Source organism: Glycine max, chromosome 13 (assembly GCF_000004515.6).
Source record: "Glycine max cultivar Williams 82 chromosome 13, Glycine_max_v4.0, whole genome shotgun sequence".
NCBI classification, from domain to species: Eukaryota; Viridiplantae; Streptophyta; class Magnoliopsida; order Fabales; family Fabaceae; genus Glycine; species Glycine max.
The window spans coordinates 37,186,425-37,201,500 of NC_038249.2; the positions used below are offsets into that span (position 1 = coordinate 37,186,425).

The 15,076-nt window shown below is 32.0% G+C and overlaps 1 protein-coding gene and 1 pseudogene across 2 annotated transcripts; both read right to left on the reverse strand.

Moving 5' to 3' along the window:
• Positions 1 to 813: 813 nt before the first annotated feature.
• Positions 814 to 5,987, reverse strand: LOC100820406 (putative RNA-binding protein YlmH; annotated as a pseudogene).
• A 2,778-nt stretch (positions 5,988 to 8,765) lies between these two features.
• LOC100819875 (proton pump-interactor 1) lies at positions 8,766 to 13,820 on the reverse strand. Of its 2 annotated transcripts, none has more exons than XM_003543191.5 (8): positions 13,323 to 13,820; positions 12,384 to 12,794; positions 11,411 to 11,596; positions 11,120 to 11,299; positions 10,805 to 10,999; positions 10,036 to 10,134; positions 9,391 to 9,897; positions 8,766 to 9,307 (listed from the first exon to the last, which is right to left on the reverse strand). In XM_003543191.5, the coding sequence occupies exons 2-8, from the start codon at positions 12,753 to 12,755 to the stop codon at positions 8,996 to 8,998; spliced, it is 1,851 nt and encodes a 616-aa protein (XP_003543239.1). In that variant the 5' UTR covers positions 12,756 to 12,794; positions 13,323 to 13,820; the 3' UTR covers positions 8,766 to 8,995. The 2 variants fall into 2 exon arrangements, with proteins under 2 accessions (XP_003543239.1, XP_006594761.1); XM_006594698.4 differs by having other exon boundaries at positions 13,360 to 13,649.
• Between the last annotated feature and the right edge of the window lie 1,256 nt (positions 13,821 to 15,076).

The following is a 15,076-nucleotide window of genomic DNA, read 5'->3' on the forward strand; positions in this document are numbered from 1 at the left end:
GTACCTTGAATAATCATATAAAGGTTATATAATACCTTTTACCTCCTCTCCTTACCATGTTTCTAAAACCAGCTAAATCTATATCAATTAACCCAAGTAATTCAGTGGCTCTAGTAGTGATAGGTTTAAAATGCCTTTTTACATATTTAGCTTCTACACACATACTAGACACTTAGAGAAGTTATTTGCATCCAACACATTAATAAAATGCATATTTTTAAGTTTCTTAATGGAATCCACATTCACATGTTCCAACCTATAATGCCATAGATTAACAGATTCAATATAAGTACAACGAGCGGAGGAATTATTATTAGATGTAACAGAAATAGTGTTAATGAAGTGCTATTTTTAATTTGTGAGCAAATTCAGCTTAGCATTTTGCTTGGTTGAACCTTCTAAAATATGGTCATGAGTTGAAACTGATTCTCGCAGGGCATGTCTGTAGTCAAATTATCAGCAAAATAATAGATTTCCAGACATGGGAAAATGTGGTCAAGGCACATGTATTCAAAGAAGCTAATAGAATGGCAGATCTCCTTGCTAAGAATGGTGTCAATTCAAACAAGAAATGATTGCTTATGATAAAATTCCCAAATTCATTGGAAAGGCTCTTGTAGCTGATCTAGCTTCTGTTGATATTTGTTGTAATAGCTAGTTTGGACTGATAGCTCCATCAAAAATAAAAACTTGTACAGGATGCTTGTTGATATTACTGAATAAGATCACTAGGTATCCTCTTTCTGGGCTTGTTAAAGTGAACATCAATAGTCTTGAAATGGAGGGAGTAAAAATATTAGAAGATGAATGTTCTGTCTGTACATTTTTTTCTATCTTCATCATAAATTTTAGTTACATGAGACTAAGCAAAATTTTCCACAAAAAGTAAAAGTATGCCGTTTAGACTTTAGACAGACTACGGCTATGTTGGATTAAAGTTTGAAAAATATGTTTGTGAATTCCAATGCACAAATGAAGGAAAAAATTGTTACTTTGAGAATAAAAGTACTTCTGAACTCTCTCAACTTTAATCCAAACATGCACTGCCTAGGAAGATAGCTCTTGCTAAACGTCTACAAATACTGAATGAGCTCCACTGCAAACTTTCCTTTCTTTGAGGAGTTTATTTCTCCTATCTGATCCAAAATGAAACAAAACATATAATATATCCAAAGTCATTCAGATAATCCAAGCCTTAATTTAAGTTTTGGCAAGTTACCTTTAATCTTCCCTTGCCACTAACTGATACAATATCTCCACTCTTGAGTGTGGTTCCTTTGGTAGTAACATGGATCCAGTTGATACGCACATCACCATTGCTACGAGTATGATATAAGCAAAACACGGTTATCATATCTAACCAAGGTCTTGTCACCAAGAGCAAACCATATAACATGTTTCATTTGTCATAATTTCCTTACGGTAACATATTTGATTAATATGATTTGTTTCAAGTAGAATGCTGAACTATATTGACTACACAGATAGGTTATATGCCAAAATAGCCAGAGAAGTCTCAGCAGTTTTATGTGCAAGACCAAGAGTACATTTCTGGATATTGGCAACATTGAAAGAAAGGGGAAGAAAAATATGGAGTAAGCGAAGCAACTGGTGTGGTTAAAGCTAATAAAATTCAGAGATACTAAATCTATTTACAAGTTTTTGCAATATTCTTAACTGTAGTGGGGGCAATCAACAGTGGGGGCAATCAACAGTTTACAAATAAACAGACACGATATACATAAGTTGGAGATTGCTAACCTGATCATGTCAACTAGCTTTGAACGAGAAACTTTAAATCCAGCACTAGCTAGTGCATCAACTCATAGTGATGCTTCTATAGTTTTGAATGATTTTGTTCTGCACAATAAACAAAATTGGTAAAGTCTGACTGACACAAATATTATGTGAAGTTGAGCCCAGGCCAATACTGAACCTTGGTGGTTCATAATCAAGAGAAATTAATGGAATCTTGGTGCAAGATGCAGGAACATTACGAACCTGAATAAGAAGAATACAATCAGAATATAAATAGTATCCAACAATTATGCAAAAACAGAAACTGCTTAAAACAGTGTACTAAATTTGCTTTTTCTCAGGACAACAGCAGGATGTTCAATCAGACCTTTATATATTGTGAAGAATGATTCTCACACAAGGGTAAGATATTACCTTTTGTTCTCATATAATGTTTATTAAGAGAGGTGAACTGTAAAAAGCATCAAGTGAAATAACATTACCTTAACCAGTGTTGACATGAGAAATTCAACGAGTTCAGGTACAACAATTATCTGAGCACCCTGTTCCCCCTGGATAACAAGGGAACAAAGTCTAAGTTTCCTAAAATATGTGCAGGCTGGTGTACATGCACACAAGAAAAATAAAAAGAACAAAAAATTAATTATTTGAATAAATACAAAACAAAATGGTAAAATAAAATCAGAATGAATGCAAATGAGAAAATATAATCCAGGTCATGTCTATAAACTTTAATTGAGGCGAACCAATCAATCGCCAACCTAGTTGCCAGCCAACTGTAGAAGTCACCCTTAATATTGCTTTCTTGACAGATTTGACTTTATGATTTTTCTTTTCTTTTTTACACTGATTTGACATTTTTGGATCCGTCATATGAATAATCTTCTATTCTAGACACTATTGATCTAAGTATAAGATAATAGAAATATTGAGTCATCAAACAACAAACGAAAATCATTAACATTAGAGATAAAAGCAGCATTAGACAAGAATCTTTTACTTACAAGAGATGACATGGAAATTAGAACAAAATCAGCAAATAAAAAACTCATAAGATGGAATATTCTAGTATAATATATAACAAATTGCAGATTATGATGTACTACTTAAGGCATGTCCATTAGAAGCTAATCATGTTTATACAACAGCCTTAGCTGACCGTTGTAACTGTTCCTCAATCAGATATAAAATATGAATATGTTCTGCTGGAGGACTGCTAGCAACACACTCTACTATTGGTTGAAATTTATTCAAATCTACAAAATCATGAAAGAGAGTCATTAAATAAGATGTGGAACCCACAATTTTGTGTGATTTCCAAGAAATTTTAACCAATAAAAGATGGTGCGTTCAAAAGAGTATGGCAAAAGAGTGTATTGCTAGCATTTCTCGTTCTGCTATTAGCACCCTTCTGTGCACGGAGTGCAGTTTCAAACAGAACTTTCATGTAATAAATTTAAATAAAAAGATGCCTGCAATATAATATCTCCGAGTTTCTCCCTGACAATTCCTGTACCAAGAATTGAGCCAAGGAAGTCACCATGCGAGCAAGGTTCAAACAGGAAGTTTCTTGTAATGCTGAAAAAATTAATTTTATGTAAATATTAGCAAACATTTCTAGGAACATCAAAATGATCTGGTGAGCTTGAAAATTTTGGTAATGAAATTACAACATTTACCTTAATGCTGAAATAATATCTGGATCACTGGCCAGTTCTTCTGGATGTCCAACAGAAATCCGACAACATTCAGCCTCGAGAATACAACTGTTATGTCTACATACAAATTCAGATTACTTATGTATCAAGGGTACTGAAAAGCACTTGACTGGATATTTACCTGAGGGTAACCTCCTTGAGCAATTGCTTTCACATCTGCTAGTTTTTCCAAAACTTGCATATATTCCTTTAGCACTGGAGGGGTTAGAAAATATGTATGGAGAATCTCTCGCTTTAATGATGCTCGTCTAGCCTACAACAAATGGACACCTACCAAGTCAGGGATTAAATAACAATTTATAGGATAAGATTTTAAGACATGTAATGGTCCAAAGGGCCCCAGTATTTTTAACACTGGCAATAAATATCAAACTTCTAATGTAGAGATAAAAAGGAGTTCCAAGGTTGTTCATGGCATGTGTAAGGTAATGATGTTTATAGACTAGAGACCGTGGAAAAACAAGAGCGTACCATCTCAAGGATATGTTTTACTTCTTTCATTACACTTCTTTCTCCTACTCCCTTGAGTAACAAGTCAACTTCTCCCTTTAGAGCTTGTACTGTCTGGCTTACACCAGAAGCTGCACTTCATAAAACATTAAAAATGTGAAACTGGATCATGATTGATTGAGACGCCAACATAATGCATACTTTACTGAACTAGCAGCTCAAAAGTGGCGAAAGAATTCATGAATACTGCTTTGTTATCACCCAGTACACCTCTTTTCTGACAGATGATCAAACAATAATAATACCTCAAATTAATCGTAGTTTAGGGAAGGGGCATTTACTGGATTTAAATGAAAGTTATCTAGTCAAAACCATTACTAGAATATCTGACATGTACATTACCACTGACACTAATGAGTACTCTAGATGACACTAGAACATTCTTTTACAAATTTTCCCAGTTTCTTAGGAAAAACATAAGGTCCTCAGTTTGTTGGTTTGTAGCAACATATGGAGATTGCCTCAATGTTGAGCCGTTAAGGGGAGTAAAAAACAAGTGGGAGATGTGTTTCAAATAATTGACTTACCACGGAAAACACTACAATGGGCCAAACACTATGTCTCAATTCAAAAGTTTAAGGCATTAGATTCATAAGTCCTTCCACTTTATACATTCCTTACCTTGTCCGTTAATATCCACTCTGGAACTCCTTCACTTCACTCACACAGTCACACCCACAAGTACTTAACACTTCAATTCTCAGAAATCCCTACCTCAAACTCAACTGCATATGAAGCCTCTTTTTCCAAGATCAACATGCGAACAACATGTTGGCACTCTTCAGTCTTTACCAAAACAACCTACATATTAACCACTGTTTTTGCTCATCACTGAGACCAAGCCTACTTTTAAAAGCCAACAACATCATACATGTTACAACTTACCACTCTTTACCACTCATTAAGCCATTTCTTCAAATACCTTACCACTCATCACCAGGTTGCGCCACTTGCTCAGTTGCTTGTACCACCAGTCATCATTCATCAACCATTATTTCTCCAATACTCATCCAATCAGATCAAAATCACCAACTTTCATCCAAGTCCATTGAAATAGATCTCCCTGGTGTTACATATTCCCCCAGATTGCCAAAGCAAACATCATAACTCAAGCTGTATTACATCACAGGAAGTCAGACGGGTCAAAACTCAGATTTTACCTTTTAGGTCACCTCAATGAAAACACTGACCATGTCTCCAATTCATTTGGTTAACAGCTTTATTTGATTATATTCTATGACTGAAGTTTCACTTATAACTCACAAGCCCTCAACAACACAGTTGATAATGTTTCTTTTAGTACCAAAGCCCCTTCACCACTATCGCAGATGTAGTAAAAACTAACACTTTCGATCAAAAAGCATGTCTATCAAGTTCAACATGATCAGTAAAAAAAGAGGAACCCTGCTAACCAAATTACAAACGACAAGTTCTCAACTTTATTATAATTCATGAAATCCCTTTTGTCCATTCAGTTATATTCATAATCATGTCTAGTTACAAACATACTCTAATTCATGCACCTCAAAATTAAAAATAACGGGGTATTATTCGTATGATCGGGTCAGGTCAAAGAACACAAATTCTCGCCTTCATTTTCAGCACCCACAATTTCTTTTGCCAGAAAGATTGCAGTTTTAAAAGATTAAACATAATGGGTATCATTCATTTGGATAAAGGTAGCACCAAAAAACATAAAGGAAAAAACACATTAGATGAAGTAGGTGGAGACCTGAAGAAGTAGAAACGGTGAGATGAGAGCAAAAGTTCCTCTGCAAAGAAAGGTTGGCATTGCTGCGGAGAATATGAGAATGAGAGATTGCAAAAGCCTGAGCTGCTCTTCTTAGACGACATGTAGTTCCAAAGCTAGAGGCTGCAGCAGCCATGGTGCTTCCACCTTTACTGGGATTAGAGCGTGAACTCAACACCACATGAGGAATTATGTTACACCTCAAAGCTCTTTATTTTTTGTTCAATAGCTTATAGCTCAATTGGTAGAACATTATGCTAAATCTTCTGCCATTTTCTTTATTCTTACCTATTAAAAAAAATATTTTTGTTTTCTGTTTTTATGATTGGAAATTAGTATGTAACTATCTTATATGACAATTAATGTCTAGTAAAAATCTTGGTTTGTCCTCTATATAAATTTTATGAACGAATTACAAGTATCAACTAATTACTTTTTTTTTATAAAACTGTCGTTTTAATTTCTAATTTTATAAATAATCGTTTACTTTAATTCCTTGATATATATATATATATATATATATATATATATATATATATATATATATATATATATATATATATATATATATATATAATTAATATTCCAAAATTTAAAAATTATAAAATAAATTATACTTTTGATCGTAAATATTAACTAATATTTTAAACTAATGCGCTGGGTTTATGAGTGATTTAATATAAATTATGTGTCTTGCCTCTCTTTTTTTTTATGTTTCTCATGCGTGCGATTGTTGCACATTTATTTTAGCCTATTTTCTTAACAAAAATTAATAAATTAATAGTTAATATTTTCTCAATAAAAAAAACTTTAACTTCTGAAAGATGCTCAGTTTAAATAAAGCTAATACATTTTATATTTGAAAATATTTTTCAAAGAGATTTTTATTTCAAAAGCAACATCGCAGTTTTAATAAAAAGAAAGAAAATCAGATTCTAAGAATGAGAAGTAAATTCAAAAGGCTAAATTATAATTTTAGAATAAACTTATTGATCAATTGACTATTTAAAGTCAATGTAAAACATAGATAGATCATTGAAATAATATTTATGTGGAAAAAATTAAATGAAATGAAAAAAAATATTTTAATAGAAATTGAACTATGACCATTTATTTATGGACAAGACAATAAACTATTAACACACTTATTTTATTTAGTTAATTACATTAATATTGTTTTCTATATATCATTAGTTAAGAGTCATTAATTTTTCAAATTATAAAAAATTATAAATTAAAAATATTTAAACTATTCAAAATAAAACATAAAATAAAATTTAAAAAATATTTATATATTAAATATTTTTAATTTATATTTTTTTATAATTTGAAAAATAATAACTCTTCACTAATGATACATAAAAAATAATGTTAATGTATTTAACTAAATAAAATATGTGTTTTATTGTCTTGTCTATGAATTATTTTACGTAAATAATTAGAGAAAAATAATATATATATATATATATATATAATATATATTAAATCAATTTTTAAAAAATTATGTAAATAATTTTCCTATTAATTTATGAAATTTAATTTGGAATTGGTAAAATAAAATAAAAATATCTAAACTATTCAAATAAAAACATAAAATGATATAAAATAAAATTAAAAATATTTGTATATTAAATATTTTTTAATATATAAATTTTGATAATTTAAAAAAATAATAACACTTTATTAATAATACATAAAAATAATGTTAATATAATTAACTAAACAAAACAAGTGTCTTGGTAATTTATTGGTTTGCCTATGAATAAAGACTCATAAGTTCAATTCTTATTAATATATTTTTTTATTTTTCATTTCATTTAATTATTTTTTACATAAGCATCATGTTAACAATTTACATAATTTCATGTAACATCAACATTTCACAACAAATTCAACATTTAACTTTGAACAATTAACTTGTTTATTTTAGTAAATAAGGAAACTAAATATCTTAATTTACAAATAGAAAAATTGAAATCACAAATTTAAAATTGTAGAGAAATCAAAATTACAATTTAGTCTAATTTTTATAGATACTCAATAATCATATATGCATCATTTATTTTATTCTTATTTAAAAAAAAAATCCTTCTAACAAACTTTTTTTGATATCCAAGCTTGAAGCTTGAGAAAGAGTATAAGAAGCAATGTTTATGAAGAAAAGATTAAAGTCAATTGAATGTCCCTATCAAGTATATGGTACAAAATTTAATTATGCAAAAATCTCTACTTTTGGTGACTAGGGACTAACGTACCACATGCAAAAAAAAACTTTTATTTTGAATTTTATTCATCATTCTTCTTTTTACTCGTAAATCTCTCTCGGGAATGAGTATTATTTTTTCAACTTTTTTCATTTTTTATATCCAAATTAATCTAATCATTGAGATAGATTCGAACTAAGAAAAATTCAATCCAAATCGATCTTATTAAAAATTCCTACGAATCCAATCCCAGCCATGCTCACCCCTAGTTGCATACCATTATTTTAAAACTATTGGAGTAGCACATCTGCACGAATCAATTTCATCCACCAGAAATTCATGGCCACTAATGACACCATCACTCTACAATTTGCAAGGGTTTATCCGTATTTCTTTATGGCCTATAGAAACAAGTCAAAACCTGATTCATGGTTGAAGCCTTGAAGGAACAAAATTAGAAAAAGCAATGCTATCAAAATCCGTTTGGATAAGACATTGGGCATGCATTCACAATATCAAAATATAAGGTATCTTAAATTGAAGTTCTCCAATTTAAAAAATTTCATTTAAATTAAGAAGACATTTTCACACGCAGCAGTGTACTAAGTCGGTATAATTTACCTAAAATGACTCATTCTAGCATGAATACAAATACTTACAGACATAACTAATCTACAGTTCGAGATACTATCAAAATAACTTTAGCACATACCAAATGAAGACATTCACCCTCTCTAGAGAGATTTTTGTTAACCAACATGTAAAATCTATCATCATAAAAGTTTTTCAGTATATCATGGTACCATTCCTATGACAAATTAACTATAGAAGCAAATTCAGTAAATGAAATCTGAACAAAATTTTGAAAGTACATAGTCAAAGCTAAATGTATGCATGCAGTTTTCTCCCCAAAGCAGGAGCTAAGCACAACAAAGTGTGTTTCATCTATTCTCCCAAGAGGATGTATAGAAACATGAACATAACTTATGCTACCTCACAAACCTAGCCACCCACTCAGAAAATTGGTTTCACAGCTCCTTCTACATCTAAGCTTTTCAGAAAAGATAGATGTATCCAAGCACTGCCAACAGGAGGACTAGCAAAGCCGCAGCTGCAGCCCATATCAGGTAATTGTTAGACTTCTTCCGTTTAATAATAGCTTTTGGAATCGAGTCTGGGCCTCTTGCTCGGCCCCTGGACCTGATGCCACTCTCCTTTTGGACCTTTTCCTTCACTGGAGCCAGGACTTGGACATCATCGTTAACCTTTTCTGGCTCTGTAGCCTCGACAACTTCATCTTTTGGTTCATCCTCAGGGTTGGCCACAGCTGCAGCACCTGATTTCTTCTTTGCTTTCTTCTCACGGTCCTATTACAAGCAGTTTTCAGGTTTTGGAAAATGTATAACCATGGAACGAGAAAAAGAAATGAATCAACAAACAAAGAAATCACCTTAAGCTTCTTCTCAGCTTCCTTTTGTGCTCTGATGGCTGCTTTGGCTGCAGCTTTCTCTGCTAACTTCTTCTTTCTTTCCAAGGCCTGCTTTGCCTTTGCAATCTCCTCCTCTCTTTTCATCTCTTTTAGCTTTGCTGGATCGATTTCACACTCTTTGGCAGGGGCCTCCTTTTGGGGATTTTTAAATTCATATTCATCAGTTTCTGCTACATCCTTACTCTCCGGTTTGGATTTCAAATCCCTCCCCTTGTTTTTGGATTCTTTCTGAGCAGGCAAAGTTTCTTGTGGAGAAGGCTTAGGCTCCTCCTTTGGCTGTTTTGTGAAAGTTTTTGGTAATGCTTCAGCTTCAGCAGGTTTTGGTTCTTCCAGGATTGGCTTTTCATCCGGGTTCCTCATCCGTCCGTCCCGACTCAACTGTCGCATATCCAATGAGGCCAAAATTCTTTTTTCATAATCATTCCTAAATGCTTTGTCCTTGTTCCAGAGTGCCATAAATTTCTCAACCTAGAATCGAGGAAATATGAGATTCAATCACAAACATAAGAGTCAAGAAAAAGCAGAAAAAAGTTATCAGATGGTTAAAGTGCAATATCATCATTAAATATTGGATAGTTACAAAGAATAAAATATTATGGGACAAACCTCTGTCTGTGAAACTTCATCAAGAGCATTAATATCTTTCTTTGCAGCCAGCTCCCGTGCTTTGTTCAGAACTGTACGACTTTGGTAGAAATAGGTGTTCTGAACAGGAAACATAAATGCAAATTCAGATATTATTCTACAGTGCTAAATCATATCACTGGAATTCACCAAAAAAAAAAATCATATCACTGAAATAAACAAATTAGTTTATTAATCATTAAGAGACTAGAGATTTACATCAATGACAACATCAAGCATGATTTCATGAAATTTACATCAAGGACGAAATTCTACTTTACAGGGTTCATGTCAATAGGTATAAATAATTGTCAGTTTGGCAGAACTCCAAGATTCTGGTTACAATGTCAACTAAATTTCTAAAGCATACAGGTTCACAAAAACTAAGATTAAATGTGGTACAAAAAGGATAAAAAGATAAGAGGTTTAAAAAACAGAATGGAAGTCACAAAATGCTTGAGAGAGATGAAGGTGCAAGTAACCACACAACCATATGTTGCATTCCATCTTAAAAAAATTATCCTACCAAATGAGATGGAAATGCAAAAACAAGGTTCAACAAAAACGATTTCAAACCTCCCCATTCTCCACCTTCAACACCTAACACCAGATGAAATTCAAAAACATATGTTGCATTACATCTCACTCCATTTTGCATTCCCTGTATTCCTCATTTTCATTTTCCACCTTTTCTATCAAGCACACCTTAAGAAATTGCACTGGACTGCTCATATTTTAAAGTGAAACATACCCCCTCCTCGCGCTGTTTTCTTAGCTGCTGCATGCTCTCAAAAGCCTTGTCCCTCTTCTGAGAAACAGCTGTCAGTTCCTCCTGTAGAGACTGGATATCCTTGTCTATGGCTTTCAGTGCATCATCAATTTGCTTGATTTTGGACCGAATCGCTTCTCTCTCTTTCTTCACTCCATCCAAATCCCCACCAATAAGCTGCAATGGAAAGTAATTTCTCAAGAACTTTTTGAATAATAATAATAATACACATTTATTCAGAACACTTTTAAGAGGGGGGGAATTTCATTAGCACAAATACAAATATAACCATCTTACCTTAACCTGATCTTGAATGGTTTCTTTCTGCCCCATAGATTCCTGTAACTTGGCCCTCATTGCAGCATTAGCAATAACTTTCTCCCTTGTCCCCTCAAGCTGTTTGATTTCTCGGAGGATTTGTTTTTCCTCAGTCAAAGGAATGCTCTCATGCTGTATGCGGTACTGTAAACTATATATCTGCATCCGTCAAAGCACACAGGAGTAGTGAGTGAATGGAGAATACATGTTCAGATTAACTAGACAAATTGAGGAACACTGGACTAAAAAGAACTCTGACTCATAACATACAACACTGTTAAGTTCATCCTCAGATGAACACAAACCACCCCGACCGGCATTATTTGTAGTCCTCAGCTTGCCCAGTGCTTGCTGCAGAGGTCCAATCTCTTTCAATTTCTCATCCACAATACTCTGAAATTGCCTACTGTCGCCTCTTAGAGACTTGACCTGAGAAATCAACTCGGCTCGTTCTGACTGCAGCGAACAATAAAGACAAGATATGTAATTATGTTAGATGTTCATTGAGAAGGAATAATCATATCATGTCACTCTGCAAATACAAAACTTTGATTGAAAGGACAGTCCATAGTTAAGTGAAAGGAAAAAATGCACCCTTTAGGTCCTAGACTCCATCAAAACGCATACATGCCTCGCTAAAGAAACATGTCAGCAATAGAAAATAAATTATTTGATTTTTTTGCATTAATTGTCCATATAAAGTAACAACTCAAACATAACATTTATGGAAAAAAAAATATTAAATGTTTAACTTTGTAAAACACTAAGTTGCTTCCAGCTAAGAGTAAAAAATATTGACAATTGGTTTTGTTTCTTAATATTCTGACCATTTTATCTCCATTAGCATAATAGAATCACCATAGTTCTCAAATCAACCAAAAAACAATAGCATCATGCTAGCAAATTAGAGGTTTTTTATTTACATTCTAACAAACGCACATGGAAGTTCACACAATTATCAAGGGAAAATTTCACTTCCCAATACTGGTTTGTAGGAAGGGAAAAAATCCTCCTTCTATCTGACACATGTTTGCGGTTGGGGAATTTTAAAACAAAAACAAACAGGCAGTTAGACAGCTTGAGTTTAAGGTAGTTAACGGTTACGAATACGACACGCATAAGGCGCTGGCTTCTTCTGGGGCCTTGCTTTCGCGCCTTTGAGACAATTATCCTCTCATTTTGAAATACACTAAAAGCGACTAAATTTTTTATGAGCAACCACGATGAATTATTCTCAACTCACCCGCTTTGCCTTCAGTGCTTCAGTGATCTGAAACCGGGCTTGATTTTTCTTGCTAATGTCTTTGTCAGACAAGTCGATTTTAGACTTGATGGTTGGATCATCATAAGGCCGCCACCTGACAAAATAAAAAGAATGAATCTGCTTAGGTGCAGGCCAATCTTCAGCAGCATCTTTCGGGGCATTCACGTCCGAAACATCAATCCCTTCCGTTTTTGCAGATTCCTCTCCATGTGTCCCAAATTTGATGGCATCCGCAGCTCCCACATCTTTTTCCAGCTTGCCATTCTCCTTCTCATTTAAAACAGGTTTTCCTCCAGTACCATTCTCCACTGGTCCTTGAACCATCTCAAATCCCACAACCTCAACTGCCATGACTCCAACTCCAAGACAACCTCACAAAATCCAAGTAACCTAATTCCAATGCAATATAGGGAAAAATCATGAGCATATACAGTTTCATTATTTTGATCCACAGGCTCGGTACACAAATGCTAAATCACAAATCAATAAGAATTTTTTCACGAAACATTAACCGTGTATCATTATTATCAAATAACGAAAAGCATACATATATACACAGACATATATAGTGATATCAATTTGATCACAAACAACTAATCAGGTGAAACGAACAAAGGGATCTAAAGATTACCACCTTCATCTCAAACATGCAAATGAAACAAACCACAATCAACAAAAAAGCTAGCAAACACGATTTAAAAAAAAAAAAAAACATTTTTTCCCATGCCAAAATCACCTTCTTCTAAGACCAAGCCCAACATGCAAATCCAAATCACGGAATGGAGACAAAAACATGAAAACAAAACTCCAAAAGGGCATGATCTGAATACATAAAACGACCAAGCCACCATGGATGCATCAAGAGAAAGACAAAAACTTTGAACCTAAAAAACGCACAAGCAATGACAGAGAGAATACCCAAATGGAGAACCAAGTGAATTACAGCAAAAAAGACCTCTTTTTTCAAAAGGGACTCCGAATTACGACTCAGATCTCGCTCTGTTGCACTTGTTTGACCCGACAAGCCCCTCCTCCCTATGATGGCTTAAACGAGAAACAAAAACCAGTACCAGAGAGAGAAAGAAGAGAACCAACCGTATACCACAGTGCCTTATTTATAGTAACAAAAGGGGTTGGATTTTTTCAGGTTCGGCAGCGGATTTCGCACCCTCGATTTCTACAAACAGTAAAAACGTTGGACTACCGTGTATTTCTTGAAGCTAATATTTTAAGGATGATTTTTCTTTTCTACCTTTTTGGGATATTTCACAAATAATAAATAAATCAAAATTAAAACAAAGGGGTTCCGGATTTTGTAATTTTGGTTTTTTTTTTTATTTCTGGGTAAACATTTGCTCATTGCTGTTTATGGGCTCTGCATATCTAAAAGTCTAAACCGTAGATGTTTGGTTAGCAGAATCTTCTGAGGATTATACAGAAAGAAGTATATCAACAAAGTTTTCCTGCTTTTAAATATGCTATAATAATTATTTTGCATTATGCTATAATAAAATGTTTACTTTTTCAACAATTTCTTTATAGTTAAAAAGAAAGTAAGAAATAGTATATGTATTATCATAAGAGTTTTTATATTATTATCTAATTAAAAATTAACATAAGTTTAACTTTTATTAATAATCATCTTAAAAGTCATACTTATTATAATTTTTATTTGATAAACATCATAAAAGTTTTTACTTTATAGTACATAGAAACTAAAAAAAATTACATGTAAAAATAATTCAATAGTAATATCAATGATAATTTATTGTTTGTTGACGGTATTAAAAATTTATACCAAAAATATTTATTTATTTTACTCTATTAAAAAATGTAATTATATTTTTTGTCAATGTTTGTTCTTAAATTATTTTAAATAAAACAAGTTTATTCATTTTTAAAATTATTCAATTTTATTTTACCTAAAATGCTTAAATTTGTATTTCCTAGTCAAATCTTCACAAATTAAATTTTAGCTTAAAAATATTTTTTCCTCTTTAAATCTTAATTTCATGTGTTAGTTATACTTTTTTATTTTTTTAATTTCACTAAATCTGGTCTAGTATTAGAAATTTGAATTTTAAAATCACCGAAAAAATAATCAGATGAGAGTGTTTTTAAAAACTATTATCGAACGATGATTTTAAGAGTCATTCTTAAATAAGAAAATTTTAGAAGTTATTATCATTATATTCGTTTTTTTTATAGTGTTATCATTATATTCATATGTCTTATCCTAATCACATTTATTGAATATTTTAATTTATTTTAATACTTTTAAATATATTTTTAATTTTATATTTAAATTTAATTTAACAATTAGACGATGTGACACTACATTTTTTTTAGTGATATAGCATATTTTGCTAATGTGACACACATATTCTAACCTAGTTTTTAAAAACTATTTTATTTCTTGTTAAGTCATTTAACTCCTATGAATATTTGTTTTTTTTATTTAAAATTTATTCATTTTTTATACATATTTACAATTTATTTTGTTTTAAATGGTATTCCTTAAATTTATTTTGAATTTAATATAGAGAAATACTTGAAAAATTATCATTTTTAATAAATTTCTGTCAATAATTGATATATTATCTTTTTCGCATAAGTGAAATAGTGTTTGAGAATTGATATTTTTTTCTCTTTAATTTAACATTATCCATTAA